General features: G+C 39.2%; 1 protein-coding gene across 1 annotated transcript; it reads left to right on the top strand.

Moving 5' to 3' along the window:
* Positions 1-5,530: 5,530 nt before the first annotated feature.
* Positions 5,531-6,565, top strand: LOC111588688 (olfactory receptor 52E1-like). Its single transcript, XM_055011892.1, has 2 exons — positions 5,531-5,597; positions 5,659-6,565. The coding sequence occupies exons 1-2, from the start codon at positions 5,531-5,533 to the stop codon at positions 6,420-6,422; spliced, it is 831 nt and encodes a 276-aa protein (XP_054867867.1). The 3' UTR covers positions 6,423-6,565.
* Positions 6,566-17,649: the final 11,084 nt, after the last annotated feature.

Genomic DNA, 17,649 nt, shown 5'->3' with positions numbered 1-17,649 from the left:
TAGGTTCTTGAAGACATTCTTTTAGTCCTTGTGTCATTTTTGACCTTTTCTGAACATTTCATCTAAAGGCAGATGATGGAATATCATTTAAGGACCTGAGAACATGTGAGAACAGGTGAGCAGCTGTTACCTGAGAACCTGCTGCTGCCTGCAGGACCACTCCTCACCAGCAGGTCACAGAAAAAGCAGCAGGTTGCTGTTTTCCAGGCGCCGAAGAAGAAGAAGAAGAAGGAGAAGAAGAAGGAGAAGAAGGAGGAGGAAGAGGAGGAGGAGGAGGAGGAGGAGGAGGAGGAGCATGTAAGCCAAGTGCAGCTCAGGTGTTGGTGTGAATCCAGGTGAGCTTCTTCAGGTAACTGAACTGTTCAGCTGGTTTTCTAAAGCATCATTCTGAGGATTCAAACTGTAGAAGCTGAACCAGGTTCTCCTCAGATCTTCAGCTTCTCCTGAACCATCTCTGACCAACTAGAGATGTTTGAGATGTTTAATCTGATCAGTCTGGTCCTTCCTGAGATCAGATGTTGGTAAATGTACCATGGACAGCTTTCAGCAAGTTGGTTTTCAGCTTCCTAAACACTAAAGTAGTTAGTAATGACTTTAACGGTCTGACTGATGTCCTGCAGCGCCCCCTGCTGGCTGGACAAACACAGCCCATCTTCTGTCGTGTTCTGGATTTAATGCAGATAAATGAAGGGAAGGACCCCTCCATGAGAACCTTCTGGTGGTTCATCTAGAAATGATTCCATCAGACCAACAGAAGTCACTTCTCATGCTGTTCTCCTCCTGAAGGTTCTTCTGTCCATGGATCTGCTTCATTCTCAGGTGGAACCAGCTGATGGAGCAGAGAGAACACTTTCAGGTTGGCTTCTTCTCCTGAATGTTCTTCTGTTTGTTCATGTGAGGAGCAGAACATCAACAGATCAGTTATTAACCCAAAGGGTGTCCACCAGATCCATTTAGCAGGCCACTAAAGGATCACTAGATGGTCACTAGATGGTCACTAGAGGCACAACATGGAGGTTCCTCATAGATGTTCCTACAGATGTTAGTGGAACAACATAGATAGTCTTCATAGATGTTCCTACAGATGTTAGTGGAACAACATAGATAGTCTTCATAGATGTTCCTACAGATGTTAGTGGAACAACATAGATATTCTTCATAGATGTTCCTACAGATGTTAGTGGAACAACATAGATGTTCTTCATAGATGTTCCTACAGATGTTAGTGAGACAACGTGGATGTTCCTCATAAATGTTCCTACAGATGTTAGTGAGACAACACGGATGTTCCTCATAGTTATTTATTCCAGCAGCAGCACATTATAAGTCCAGTTTACTGTCCTATTAAAGTTCTACCGACAGTTTTAATAAATAGTGGAAACCAGAGCCTCTGGTGTTTTACAGGAAACTTGAACAAGTGTTTGTTTTGGAAATATTCAGATCAGTAGAAATTTATTTTCATATTTATGTCATATGTTTGATCATGAGACTGATTTATAAAGTTTACTGAATAAAACATATAATTCACAGTTTCATATAGAAAATGTAAACAAACAGCTCAGCATGTCTACAGCTCATATAATATAATATAATATAATATAATATAATATAATATAATATAATATAATATAATATAATATAATATAATATAATATAATATAATATAATATAATATAATATAATACAATATAATATAATAGACATAATTTAGCATTTCACTGCAACTCCAATGATTTCCAGTTGTATCTACCGGTGTTCACAAACTGCATCAGTGACATCACATCATGGCTGGGGAAAAATTTCCTCCATCTAAATGAAGACAAGACTGAGTTCATTTTATTTGGTGACAATGTTCTTGCGGATTCAGACTCCGTGTTTTCAAAGCTAAAACTGTCCGTAAAGAACCTTGGGGTTATTTTTGACAGCAGTTTCACATTTGTCAAACAGATCGACAACGTGGTCAGAGCAAGTTTTTAACAACTATGTCTTTTATCCAAAGTAAAGCCTTTTTAAAATCGCACCGACCTTGAAAGGACTTTTCATGCTTTTATCAGCTCACGAATAGACTATTGCAACGCTCTTTATGTTGGTGTTTTCCAGTCAGCCCTGAGCTGCCTCCAGATGGTGCAAAATGCAGCAGCCCGTTTCCTGACGAACACTTCAAGGCGTCAGCACATCACCCCAGTCCTCTTTCCCCTCCACTGGCTTCCAGTTTCTTTTAGGATAGATTTTAAAATTTTGCTTTTCGTTTTTAAACATGGCCTTACGCCTATTTATTTAACAGAACTTCTTTCTGTCTGAAACCCTAAGAGGGCATTAAGGTCCTCTAAAGAGCTGTTTCTGGAAGTCCCTAGGACCAGGTACAAACACTGGGGTGATGGAGCCTTTTCAGTCGCTGGGCCCAGACTTTGGAACAAACTGCCCCAGTAAACTATAATTAGTTTCCATGTCAGTTGTACTTTGCATATATCATCTGTCTTATCACGCATGTACCAAATTGTGTGTTTTATGGTCCTTGCCCTCCTAATTTTACTGTTTGATTTTAACTGGAAAGCACTTTGGTCACCTTGAGTGTTGGAAAATGCTCTATAAATAAATTTTGATTGACTGATTGATTGAGGTCTTATTTTCTTGGGGTCAGGTTTGGCACTACTTGGATATCTCATTATCTTTGGTGCAGGTCTGGCACTACTTGGGTCTCTCCTAGACTGGGTCTAATTATCTTTGGTGCAGGTCTGACAGTACACAAGTATGTCTTAGATCTAGTCCTTTTGTCTTTGGTTCAGGCCCGGTTGGACTCAGATCTCACTTAAATTGGATCTTATTTTGCAGGTCTGTCAGGAGATCTCTCCTAGACCTGCTCTTACTCTCTCTGGACCTGGTCTGACAGCACTCAGGTCAGTCTTGGATCGGGTCTCATAGTCTTCAGGTCAGGTCTGTCACCACTTGGGCCTGTCTTTGACTGGTTCTTATTTTCCTTGGTTCAGATCTGGCAGTACTCCATTTGTCTTAGATCGGGTCTTATTTTCTTTGGATCAGGTCTGACAGTACTCAGGTAATCGGGTTGCCCTTAGATTGGGTCTTATTATCTTTGGTTTAGATCTAGCAGTACTCGAGGTTGTCTTAGATTGTGTTCAGTCTCTTAGCTGTTATCGTTTGTTCAGGTCTGGTAGTACAATGGTCTACCTTAGATCAGGTCTTGTTATCTTGGGGTCAAGTCCTGCAGTACTCAGGTTGTCTTAGATCTGGTCTTACTATCTTTGGGTCAAGTCTAGCAATATTTGGGTTGCCTTAAATCGGTTCTTGCTATCTTTTGTTCAGGTTCTGCAGTACTCAGGTTGACTTCGATCGGGTCTTGCTATCTGTGGATTGGGTCCGGCAGTATTTGGGTGTTTCTTATTTCAAAATGAAAGTATGCACTGATTTTCCATCCATCCACGAAGACTAACAACCTCACAGTGTCTTTTTCGGGAGAATGTGGCATCTGACTACATGTCTTCTTTGGGTCTTTAAAGAACTGTTTGAAGAAATTGTTCCATTTTCCTCTAAGAACCAAAACATTTTCTTAGAGTTTTTTGTGGAACTGAAGGTAGTCCTTCTATGGCATCACTGTGAAGAACCACTGTGGTTCAAGTTGGAACCTTTATTTTTCTGATTAAAGGTGCTGCAAACATCTGTGCTACTGTCGATTTTAAAGACAGTATCAATGATTTTACAATCAAATTTGCAACTCATTTGAGGCAAATTAATGCTCCCTCCTTATATAATCAGCGTTAATTGATTGTGGTAAACTGAAATCCTAATAGTGATTAGAAACATCAGAAGAAGGTGGTTTGTGATGGACTCTGGTGACTGAAGCTGAGAAAATGAAGTACAAACTTTAGCAGAAAATAATTTTTCTCTCTTTTGTAAGTAATGACAAATGTATACATGTGTTTATGGATGTTTAATCGGTGGAGTTCGTTAATGAAGTCCCTGAGGTGGAATGTTATCCGAATGTCAACATGTCCGTCCCTGAGGTGAAATGTTGTTCGAATGTCAACACGTCTGTCCCTGAGGCGTCCTTTCATCAGCCACACTTTCCAATAATTCCCTTTGAAGCAAATTACAGTGAGAACCAGAGAGACCAATCATCCTGAGCAGACCTCCGACTGGTCTGACTGGTCCACACAGGACGGTAATGACGTCCCCTTGGACACGCCACACTCGGGAGTTTGTCCAACATCCCAACGTTTTGTTTGTATGAGTCTAATGAGGCATGAAATGTAACTTTTAATCTGAAAACAACTTTGTTTCACCATCTCTCTGCTCTTTGAAGGTAAAGAGAATGAATACAGATAATGCCTTTACAGTTCATCCCAAAACAAGACTGAACACTGAACACTAGCTCCAGGAGAAACCAGCTGGAGGTTCAAGAAGACATTTCTAGAAACATTATCCTAACCTTCCAGCTGGTTTCTCCTGGAGCTCCTACGATCTCCTCACCCTTGTGTCTCATTTTCATCCCCCACATCAAGGATCTAGTCAGGAGGAAACAACATGGATAAGAGCCGTAAAACTAGTTCAGGTGTTCAGATGAAGAGCTGGTTTTTAGTCTTTTCGTAAAGACTGAACAGAGTAGGGTAACTGGTTCCACCACTGGGGAAGCATGGGGGACAAGAGTCCAGCTCTGGACAGACCCTGTTGTGGAGGTTGGATCAGGAACCTTTGGATGGAACTCACCTGTCTCCAGGTATTCGTCGAAGAGTCCTCCACAGACCTGCAGCTGGTAGTCGGCCTCCCATTGAGGAACCTCCTCCTGGTAGTTGTGAACCTCCTCTTCATCCTCCTCCTTTTCCTGATGGTTCAGCTTCCTCTTCTGCCACCAAGACTTCACCTTCCTGACAGACAGTGAGTCTTCAGGTTCATCTATGAAATCATGAAGCTCATTCATTCTCTGCTCATGAGTCCGTTTGTTTTCTTACAGTAAGAAGAACTCCTGGATGTTGTTGATCAGCTGTTTTCCCACCATGATGACCAGCAGCTCCTGAGCCAGATCAATCAGACATCCACCTGCTCCACACTGAGGAAACATCAGACAGCAGTGACTGAACCTGCATCCCTCACAGTAATCACATTACTTCTGGTAGAACCTACAGCTCTGATTAGTGGTACTATGACTCCTTCTAGACCTCCTGATTAGTGGTACTATGACTCCTTCTAGACCTCCTGATTAGTGGTACTATGACTCCTTCTAGACCTCCTGATTAGTGGTACTATGACTCCTTCTAGACCTCCTGATTAGTGCTACTATGACTCCTTCTAGACCTCCTGATTAGTGCTACTATGACTCCTTCTAGACCTCCTGATTAGTGCTACTATGACTCCTTCTGTACCTCCTTCAGTTCTTTTCCATGTGGAGCCATGATGCAGACATAGATAGACCCAGTCCATAGGTCCAGAACTGAGAATGTTCTGCTGTTCACAGCTCATTTAGAACCATGTTCATCATTATCAATCACTAAGATATCTGATAACGAGGTTTCTAATGATGAGGTTTGTGATGATGTTCCTGCTCAGCCTGTTGGTCAATGACAGCTCATTGACCAACAGGCTGAGCAGGAACATCATCACAAACCTCATCATTAGAAACCTCATCATTAGAAACCTCGTTATCAGATATCTTAGTGATTGATAATGATGAACATGGTAGTACAGGCTTGCTTCCATTCCTCCTGGTCCAGATCCCCTCTGACCTCCACACTGTTGCTGCTCCTCTCTGCTTCCTGCAGATCTTCATCGTTCACTCTTACGGAGCTGTAGAATATCTAACCTTAGCCATCATGTCCTACAACTGCTACGTGGCCGTCTGTGATCCTCTGCGCTATAAAACCAGAATGACGTCTAAAACAGTGGCTGTTCTGGTGGCGTTGACATGGTTCTACCCGTGTTTTATGATGGTCGCCTTGTTGTCTTGGGCTTCTCCTCTGCAGCTGTGTGGGAGCTTCATTAACAAACTGTACTGCGATGCCTACTTGGTGGTGAAGCTCTCCTGTTCTGACACCACAGGGCTCAACATCTACGAACTCATCGCTACCTTCAGCACCATCATCGGCACTTTGGTTTCCATCCTGTACACCTACATGAAGATATTCCTGGTGTGTTCCTCTGGTTCTCAGCAGACCCGACAGAAGGCCGTCAGCACCTGCTCGCCTCCTCACCTGGCCTCCATCCTCAACTTCTCCATTGGGGCCAGTTTTGAGATCCTACAGAGCAGGTTTGATGTGAACAACATGCCCAACGTTCTGCGGATCTTCTTGTCCTTGTACTTCCTGATGGTTCCTCCGCTGGTTAGTCCTCTAATGTACGGACTGAAGATGTCCAAGATCCGCTTCGCCTGTAAAAACCTCACATCAAACCTGAGACCTTTCCTTCATCCATAAAGACTCTCAGGTTAATGGATTATTAGGATGATGGTTTCATTTCTGATTCATCTGTGGATCGATCAGTCAACCAGACTAATCAGTTATGCTGCATCTCTGCTGTCAGTGGTTTAAAACATCTCCTGTTGTTGGTCAGTTTGGTTTGAATCTGTGAAGATGTCGACTCGATGAATAAAGAAGCAGACAGAACGTCTAGTTTACTCAAGATCTTTTTGTATATCATGTATGCTGTAGTGCACATATACATTTATCCTAGGAGATTCAGGAGAAATCAATCTGTAGATCCTCTGTCATCCAGAGGTGTGTTTTGGGACAGTTTGTTGTATTTTCCTGCTCAGTATTAACATGTCAGAAAATACTTCATACAGTACTACATGGCACAAAACTACACATTCCAGTAAGTGTTCTGTGTGTTGTAAAGTACTACAAATGTGGTACCAAAAAATAAAAACTGTGTACTGAGTCTGAGATTTAAAAAGTTCACAGTACAGAAAAACAAGTAGTAAAGTTTGTCATAACAAAGACATGATATGGTATTTTACAAAAAACTGACCAAAAACCAGTTAAGTATTCCATAAAAAACTGTGTAGTGCAGTACCACATCAAAATGTCACAGTATTTATACACAGTATAGTATTTACAGTACTACGTTATAAAAACAACACAGTATAGTATTGTCACAGTGCAGTAGTTAATGCAAAGTTTGATGATGAAGAAAGATGGTGGTGAACCGGCTCTTTATTTACATTCATTCCATTCAGGATTAAAAACTGAAACGACAGGAGATAAAAAGTGATAAAAATGATCAGAGTTTAGATTAAAATAATTAGAGTTTAGATTAAAATGATCAGAGTTTAGATTAAAATAATCAGAGTTTAGATTAAAATGATCAGAGTTTAGATTAAAGATAATCAGAGTTTAGATTAAAATAATCAGAGTTTAGATTAAAATGATCAGAGTTTAGATTAAAATGATCAGAGTTTAGATTAAAAATAATCAGAGTTTAGATTGAAATAATCAGAGTTTAGATTAAAGTGATCAGAGTTTGGATAAAAAGTTAAACAATGAGTTTCAGTCTGATGACAAACAAAGACTTTATTCAGTCAGTATTTAATCAGGTGACTTTAACAGTTTTTCCTGGCAGGTTCTTAAATGTTCCTCCAGCAGGAAGCAGCTGATGGATCTGATGAGATGATGGATCTGATGAGATGATGAATCTGATGAGATGATGGATCTGATGGACATGATGAGATGATGAGATGATGAGATGATGGATCTGATGGAGATGATGAGATGATGAGATGATGGATCTGATGAGATGATGGATCTGATGAGATGATGAGATAATGGATCTGATGGAGATGATGAGATGATGAGATGATGGATCTGATGAGATGATGGATCTGATGGAGATGATGAGATGATGGATCTGATGGAGATGATGAGATGAGAGGATGTTAGTAGAACAGATTCAGATCTGAGGATTCAGTATGAAGGATTAGTTTCTAACTTCTCATGTTTGGTTTTCGCTGTAGTTTAACTTCCTGAACTCTGACAGTTTGTGTTTGTGCTGCAGGTAACCGTGACGATGGCAGAGCTTCCTTCCATGGTTCTAAGTAGCTAATTAGCCCGTTAGCATAGCAAAGCCTCCGGAGTGTCCGAGTGCCCTGAAGACTCTGGCCTCAGAGAGCAGCCAAGTCCTCAGAGACTGGTTACTGAGAGGAAGTCAGTCAACATGTTGGTGGATCTGCTGAACTTTCACCCACACAACCACAAAACCTCCTTCTGGAAGCTTTTAGCAGCTACTAGCTGGTAGAACGGAAACTTCCAACAGGCCTTGAACTCATCGCCTGTGATGTTTGGTTCGATCAGGAGAGTATGAAATCAATGAAATCACTTTATTCTAAATGTCTCATTTAAACATCCTCCAAAATAATCCCAAAGATTCTGTAAAACCAAAACTGATTGAGAGTTTTCAGGTTGTTTCCACAGAGCAGATCTTTCAGAACACAGGTCTAGATGTTGGTGTTCATAGAGGTCTGGATGTTCGTAGAGGTCTGGATGTTCGTAGAGGTCTAGATGTTCATAGAGGTCTAGATGTTTGTAGAGGTCTAGATGTTCATGGAGGTCTAGATGTTCGTAGAGGTCTAGATGCTCATGGAGGTCTAGATGTTCGTAGAGGTCTAGATGTTTGTGGAGGTCTAGATGTTCGTGGAGGTCTAGATGTTCATAGAGGTCTACATGTTTATAGAGGTCTAGATGTTCTTAGAGGTCTAGATGTTCGTAGAGGTCTAGATGTTTATAGAGGTCTAGATGTTCGTAGAGGTCTAGATGTTCATAGAGGTCCAGATGTTCATAGAGGTCTAGATGTTGGTGGTAGATGCTCAGAGCTAGAAGCTGCTTCAGGTTGATTCATGTTTAACTGAAGAACATCTGACTGTTTCATAGAGAACCTGAACAGTGACCAGAGGAACTGAAGATGCTTCAACACATTAAACAGGAACTTACTGCAGCTCTGATGGACTCAGTGGATTCAACCTTCATGGATCTGCATAAAGGAGATGTCTCCTGAGGTGATTTTCACAACATAAAAACAGTTTTAATGACATAAAAATCAACTGAAAGATGTTTTTGATGACGCAAAAACCATTTTAGCCTTTAAGAGCATCTGAAGCGTTTTTTGATTTAATCTGTCAGAACATTTACTGTCTTCTGTTCTGAATCACTGCTTTAATTCTCCAACTTCTCCTCTCTTTCTTCGGTTGCGTTCCTCTGTTAGTTTTCATCCAATCACAGCGTCAGACAGAAACCATTAAAGATCTTCAGCAGGACCAACCAGAAGATCATCGAGCAGACCTCAGCAGGTAAAAGAGCTCAGCTTCTGATTCCTCCGTTTCTGTGTTCAGTGTTTGTCCAGATGTTTCTCCAGGGTTCTTCTCCTCCTGCAGATGTTTCCTGTTCCTGTGTCTCCCTCCAGTGGTGAAGCTGATCTCTAAACAGGTCTCTTTGGTTCTTTCACTCTGATGCTGAGAAGCTGCTGCATGTTTGCTGTTAAATTCACTTTCTGGGGCTGAAAATCACAAATTCAGGAGCTTCTGTCTTCAGAAAACCAGACAGCAGCTTCATGTGAACGCTGCTGATCTTCAGGAAAAGTTTAGAAATTCAAAGTATTCGAATGAAAAAGTAAAAGTCCAGATGATCTGACGGATTCTGTGATTTCTGATCGTGTTGAAGTTTATTTCTCAAACTCATTTTAACTGTAGTTTAACAGTTTTGTTGAATTACAAAAAAATTAAAATAAAAAAGTTAATTTACATGTTAACTGTCTAAACACCAGCCAAATGTATTAACTTAAATTAATATTTTAAAATGCATTTTTAAAATAGAAACCTATTTAAAAATATTTTTAAAATGAAAGTTAATTCACATGTTAACTGTACAGGCAAGCCAAATTTATTAAAATGAAAAAAATATTTAAAAAATATATATTTTATTTTATTAACCCTATTAAAAAATGTCTAAAAATTGTTTTCTTAAAATAAAAAAGTTCATTTACATGTTAACTGTGCAGACACCGGCCAAATTTATTAAAATGAAAAAATATTAAAACATTTTTAAAAAGCATTAAAATAAATATAAAAGTTCATTTAAACATCAACTTTTTTATGATCATAAAATACATATAATTTAATTTTATTAAAATAAAACAAGTCAATTCACATGTTAACTTTTTTTGTTAAATTAAAATATATGTATAAAAATTGAAAAACTAAATTATGAAAAAATATATAAATTTGTTTTAAAAAAAAAACTATCAAAATAATAAAAAAAGAAATTTCCCTGTTAACTATCCAAACAGGTCCGTGTACGGATCTGGCAATTGGATTTTCCGTTCTGAAACGGGTATTGAAAAACAAAAAATGAGTGGTTATTTGATTGTCATTTTAAAATACAAAAATTAAAATTGAAATACAAGGCGTTTTTCCTTTTCATGATCAAAACGGGATATACGATTTTTTTTTTTTCTTAAATGCTTTGATTTTCGTTTTATAGTTAGAATAACAAAAATCAGTAAGAGACAGAAACGAAAAAAGCTGGGTTTTTTCATTTTCTGAGACCGGAAGTGGTCATCAGCAAGTGTGGGGCCAAACAGAGTATGGTGCATAGACTGTATATACATTTTTTTTCGTTAGTTTTCATGGTCAGAATGAGAGATCAGGTGGCCGATCTTAAAATAAATCAATATTGATTTTTTTTTATAGAGCGTTAAAGTTTTGAGAAGCCAGGGGGCGGGACTACTTGATTGACAGTCTGGTCTGGAATGATTGACAGGTCCTATGGAGGAGGCAGCAGAGACTCTGCTCTCCTCGTTTGGATTAATTCTGATATAATAACTGTTGGTTTATTTATCGGTGCAGCAGCACAACATTTTCCACAGACAGTTTTCCTGCCCGTTGGCTTTTTTAACCAGTTTTCTGCCTTCGGCTGATTCTACCAGCAGACACTGAAAGGACTCATTGTTTGGGAAGTAAATGTTTATTTTCGTATTGGTGCCGCTTTTAATGCACTTTATATGCAGCTTTAGTGTCAGATATAATGTTTGCCATGCACTCCAGATGTTGGTGGAGTTTATTTCTGTGTATGTTGACCAGAGAAGAAAGTTAGCATCCAGTAAATATTAGCTTTAATGTTAGCGATGCTAACCGAGCTAGCTGCTCAGTCCTAGCCTGATTAAAGCTAACGTAGCATCAAGCTAACGTAGCATTAAGCTAACAGCATTAAGCTAGCGATGTTTGTGTTGAGTTTCATGTAAACAGCTGAAGTGTGTTGTGTTCCTGTAATGTGGTTCATTAAGTTCATAAAACTGTGGCTGGTTGACGTTAATGTAACATTCGGGAAACTTAAATGTGATTAAAACAGTAACGTTAATGTTCTAGTTGTCAGTAATCAGCTTAAATTTGACACTAAAACAGACTCTGATAGTTTTAAATGACATCAGTTTCATTAATTTGTTGAAAATTGTCTCATTTGTTGTTGTGATGTTGCTGCTGATTCATGAAAAGCAGATGATCCATGTTGAAGATACGTTTAGTTCTAGTATCAGAAGTACAAGAAGGAAAATGGAAGTTTAGTTCTGCTACATCAAAGATTTCAGGAATAAAATAACTAAATGAGTCTTTATGCCTCAAACTTTATTTTTACAATAAAGAAATAATGAAATAATCACAGATAATAAAAATATAAATAGCAGAGAAAACCTGAGAGAATAATTTCCTGAAAAGTCTGTGAAGGAAAAGCAGCTTTTTATCCTGAAAGATCAGAATCGGCTCCAACATCTGCATCTGACAGCATCAAGTCAACCAGAAAGAAAAGAAAAAAGAAAATGACTTCTTTCTGATCACATCTGTTCCGCTGCTCACAGGCTGCTGCTGCTGCTCACATTCTTCACATTTATTGTCCACTTTTAAAAGTTCAGCAGACAGGTGCTCTGCTTTGGAGTGTGACGATGTCGTCGGTGATGTGGAGAATGAAGTTTCCGTTTCACCCACAGCGTGCTTTAGGGCAGCCGGGTCGGACTTGATGTTTGAAATACTGACCCACAGCTCAGATTTAACTGTCTGTAGCTCCGTTTTAATGGATGTTAAACTTTCACTCAAAGCCGCCAGGAGCTGGGTCTTTAAAATAACCGCCGTCTCGTTACAGAGTGAAAGTAGCAGTTCCTCCTGAAGGTCAGAGATTGCAGCATCTGAGGGGATCTTCAAAAGAAGACGTAGTTGATGAAGGCGTTCTGGAGCAGGACCAGAAAGACCACGACCAAGCAGCCTTGAGATCTTAGGCAGCGTCTCCCTCAGGTGGGTGTCAACAGTGTTCACAGTCAGGTCTGTGGTAATCCTGTCAAAAAACAAAACAGAAACAAATCTAGATTATAAATCAACATGTAACCAAAGCACTCTGTGTATAACGCCATAGTATAGGATGTAGTTCAGAAAATGTCAAAGTATAGTATGCTTTACTCAAGAATAACATAGTATGGCCTGTAGTTCATAGTATAGCATGTCGGCAAAAAAAACCCATAGATTATTATGTGGTTCAAAAAGCGCAAAATGATAGGATGTTGCCTAAAATTGTCATGTATGATATGTGGTTCAAAAATGTCATAGTGCAGTATATTGTCAAAATAGTGTGTTATTCAAGGAAACATCAGAGTATAATATGTCGTCTAAAAAATGCCATAGAATAATATTTCATTGCACAAGTAAAAGTATAGTAATTTTCAAAACTGTTCAAATTCTTATATGTTGCTAAAAAACAAAAAAAACGTCATAGTAATATGTCAATTTAAAAAGCCTATAGTATAGTGTTGTCCAACAAACGTCATCGTACAGCATGTCGCTCTAAAAACGTCATAGTATAGCATGTCGTCCAAAAAACATCATGGTATAGCTTGTCGCTCTAAAAACATTATAGTACAGCATATCGCTGTAAAAACGTCATAGTACAGCATGTCACTCAAAAAATGTCATGGTATAGCATGTCGCTCAAAAAACGTCATAGTATAGCATGGATGTCTACGTGGTGTACTGCAAACGACGTTGGCTTTATAGACAATTGGAGCTCTTTCTGGGAAAAACCTGGTCTGATTAGGAGAGACGGCATCCATCCCACTTTGGCTGGTGCAGCTCTCATTTCTAGAAATATGGCTGATTTTATTAGAACTCCTAAAGCATGACAACCCAGAGTTCAGACCAGGATGCAGAGTTGTAGTCTTCCACACCTCTCTGCAGTTTCCTCTCAGCTGTCATCCTCCAGTAATTCAGTTAGCTTTAGTGAGACTGTGTCTGTCCCCCGACCACCAAAATTCAATAAATTAAGCAATTCAAAAATAAACAAAAGACATAGTAACCATAAAAATCTAATTAAAATTAATACCACTATTTCAACTGAGCGAAGAAACAGGAAAATTAAATGTGGTCTGTTAAATATTATATCTCTCTCGTCTAAATCTCTGTTAGTAAATGATTTGATAACTGATAACCAGATTGATTTGTTCTGTTTGACTGAAACCTGGTTGCAGCAGGAAGAATATGTTAGTCTAAATGAATCAACTCCTACTAGTCATACTAACTGTCATGTTCCTCCAATCACGGGCCGAGGAGGAGGAGTGGCAGCAATTTACCTCTCTAGCTTAAAAATGAACCAGAGACCTAAACCTAGTTACAGTTCATTTGAAAATCTTACTCTCAGTCTCTCTCATCCAGATTTAAAAGCTCAGAAACCAGTTTTATTTGTTGTTGTATATCGTCCTCCTGCTCCTTACTCTGAGTTTTTATCTCAATTCTCAGACTTTTTATCTGATTTAGTGCTCAGCTCAGATAAAGTCATTATTGTGGGTGACTTCAACATTCATGTTGACGTGGACAGTGACAGCCTTACGACTGCTTTTAATTCAATATTAGACTCAATTGGGTTTTCTCAACATGTAAATAAACCAACTCATAGTTTTAATCATACCCTTGACCTCGTTCTGACTTATGGCATAGAAATCAAACAGTTAACAGTATTTCCCCGGAACCCTCTTCTTTCTGACCATTTTATGATAACATTTCAATTTACAACAATAGATTGTATAGGAGTTAAGAATAAATATCATTACAGTAGATGTCTGTCTCACAATTCGGTGACTAAATTTAAGGAAATAATACCCTCTCTATTTACTTCAGCACCACTTACTGATATAATGGAAGGGAAATATTATAGTTTTACCCCCACAGAAGTGGATTATATTGTTAATAATGCTGCAGCCTCACTGCGTACAACACTTGATAGTGTTGCACCTGTAAAAAAGAAAGTTCTATCTCAGAGAGGACCTGCTCCTTGGTTGAATTCCCAGCTGTAGACTTTAAAGCAGGCGTCCTGAAAGCTGGAAAGGAAGTGGTATTCCACCAATTTAGAGGAAGTTTATGTAGCTTGGAAAAATAGTCTAGTAATTTATAAAAACAAAAAGCTCTTCGAAATGCCAGGACAACATACTATTCATGTTTAATAGAGGAAAACAAGAACAACCCCAGGTTTCTCTTCAGCACTGTAGCCAGGCTGACAAAGAGTCAGAACTCTGTTCAACCTTGTATTCCTTTAGCTTTGAGCAGTAACAACTTCATGAGCTTCTTTACAAATAAAATTATTACGATTAGAGAAAAAATTTATCTGGCCCTTCCTGCAAATGTCACAGATGTATCATCGAGTACAGATACTTTAGAATTGGCTGTAAGACCAAATGGATATTTAGAATTTTTCACTCGCATACATCTCTCTGAACTAATTTCAATAGTTTCTACATCCAAACCATCGACATGTCTTTTAGATCCTATCCCAACTAGACTGTTCAAGGAGGCTTTACCTTTAATTAATTCCTCAATGTTAGATCTGATTAATCTCTCTCTAGTAACAGGCTATGTACCACAGGCTTTTAAGGTTGCTGTAATCAAACCTTTACTGAAAAAGCCCACTCTAGATCCAGATGTTTTAGCCAACTATAGACCAATTTCCAACCTCCCATTTCTCTCCAAAATTCTGGAAAGAACAGTTGCAAATCAATTATGTGAACATTTACAAAGGAATAGCTTGTTTGAAGAGTTTCAGTCAGGCTTCAGAGTGCATCATAGCACAGAAACAGCTCTGGTGAAAGTTACTAATGACCTTCTCATAGCGTCAGATAATGGACTGGTCTCTATACTTATTTTATTGGACCTTAGTGCAGCATTCGAGACAATCGACCACAAACTTTTATTACAGCGACTAGAACATTCTATTGGCATTAAAGGGACAGCACTGGACTGGTTTAAATCCTACTTATCAGACAGGTTCCAGTTTGTGCATGTCAACAATGACTCTTCTGAGCATACTAGGGTTAATCATGGAGTTCCTCAGGGTTCTGTCTTAGGACCAATACTGTTCACATTATACATGCTTCCCTTAGGCAATATTATTAGGAAGCACTGTATTAATTTCCATTGTTATGCTGACGACACTCAATTGTATTTATCTATGAAGCCAAATGAAACTAATCAGCTAGCTAGACTGCAAGATTGTCTTAAGGACATAAAGACATGGATGACCTATAATTTCTTACTACTAAATTCAGACAAGACTGAAGTCATTGTATTTGGCCCCAAACATCTTAGAGAATTGCTTTCAAAGCATATAGTTACTCTGGATGGCATTACATTGGCCTCCAGTACTACTGTGAGGAACCTCGGTGTTATCTTTGACCAGGACATGTCCTTTAACTCGCACATAAAACAAATCTGTAGGACTTCCTTTTTCCACCTGAGAAATATTGTGAAATTCAGGAACATCCTGTCTCAGAGTGATGCAGAAAAACTAGTCCATGCATTTGTTACTTCTAGGCTTGACTACTGTAATTCCTTATTATCAGGTTGTCCCAATAGCTCTCTGAAACATCTACAGCTGATCCAAAATGCTGCAGCCAGAGTACTGACGGGAGTTAGCAAGAGAGATCATATTTCTCCTATATTGGTTTCTCTTCATTGGCTTCCTGTTAAATCTAGAATAGAATTCAAAATCCTTCTTCTGACATATAAAGCTCTTAACAACCAATCTCCATCATATCTTAAAGACCTGATAGTACCATATTATCCTAGCAGAACTCTTCGCTCTCAGACTGCAGGCTTACTTGTTGTTCCTAGAATCTCTAAAAGTAGAATGGGAGGCAGAGCCTTCAGTTATCAGCTCCTCTCCTGTGGAACCAGCTCCCAGTTTGGATTCTGGAGGCGGACACCCTCTCTAATTTTAAGACCAGGCTTAAAACCTTCCTTTTTGACAAAGCTTATAGTTAGGGCTGACTGGGGGACCCTGATGGGGTGAGCTGGTGTTTTCATTTGCACAACTGACTTCCCCTCTTGACGTCCCTTTAGTTTGCCCCTAGTTCCGCTGCTATAGACCTAGGCTGCTGGGGAACCTCTCTGGATGCACTGAGCCCTTCTCTAACTACCTATGTATTTACTATATATACCATTATTGCATTACATTCACTCTGTTTCTTTCTGTGTCCTTTCTCCGAGTGTCCCTGGTCCCAGAGCTGGATGCTTCAGATGTGTGGTTGTGTTTTATGGTCCTTGTGTCCCATCCCCACCTCTCTATCTCTACCTCTACACCTCTATCTCTACCCCGCTGCCTCTTCCCCTCTACCTCTATCTGTATCCCTCTATCTCTACCTCTCTAACTCTTCTGTCCCTCTCAACCCACCCGGCCAGCAGCAGATGGGTCCCCCCACATTAGAGCTGGGTTCTGCTCGAGGTTTTTTTCCCTGTTAAAAGGGTGTTTTCCTTGCCACTGTCGCCTTTTGGCTTGCTCTGGGGGTTCAGGCCTATGGGTTCTGTAAAGCGTCTCAAGACAATTTGACTGTAATTGGCACTATATAAATAAAATTGAATAGAAAATTGAATAGAATTGAATTGAATAGGACGTCGCTCAAAAAATGTCATTGTATAGCATGTTGCTCTAAAAACGTCAAAGTATAGCATGTCGCTCTAAAAACGTCATAGTATAGCATGTTGCTCTAAAAACCTCAAAGTATAGCATGTCGCTCTAAAAACGTCATAGTATAGCATGTTGCTCTAAAAACGTCAAAGTATAGCATGTCGCTCTAAAAATGTCATAGCATAGCATGTCGCTGTTGTGCAAAAAACATCAACGTATAGCATGTCGCTCTAAAAGCGTCATAGTATAGCCTTTGGTCCAAAAAACGTCATAGTATAGCCTTTGGTCCAAAAAACGTCATAGTATAGCCTTTGGTCCAAAAAACGTCATAGTATACCATGTCGCTCTTAAAACGTCATACTATAACGTCATTCTAAAAATGTCATAGTATAGCATGTCGCTCTAAAAATGTCATAGTATAGCATGTCGCTCTAAAAACGTCAGAGTATAGCCCTTGGTCCAAAAAACATCATAGTATAGCATGTCTCTTTAAAATTGTCACAGTATAGCATGTCGTCCAAAAAACGTCAGAGTATAGCCTTTGGTCTGAAAACGTCATAGTGTAGCATGTCGCTCTAAAAATGTCATACTATAGCATGTTGGTCAACAAACGTCATTGTATAGCATGTCGTGCAAAAAACATCAGCGTATAGCATGTCGCTCTAAAAACGTGAGCGTATAGCATGTCGCTCTAAAAACATCATAGTATAGCATGTCGCTCTAAAAA

The sequence above is a fragment of the Amphiprion ocellaris genome, chromosome 7 (genome assembly GCF_022539595.1).
Source record: "Amphiprion ocellaris isolate individual 3 ecotype Okinawa chromosome 7, ASM2253959v1, whole genome shotgun sequence".
Classification (NCBI taxonomy): domain Eukaryota; kingdom Metazoa; phylum Chordata; class Actinopteri; family Pomacentridae; genus Amphiprion; species Amphiprion ocellaris.
The sequence above is the reverse complement of the archived record's forward strand: the minus strand, read 5'-3'. Positions and strand labels throughout refer to the sequence as shown.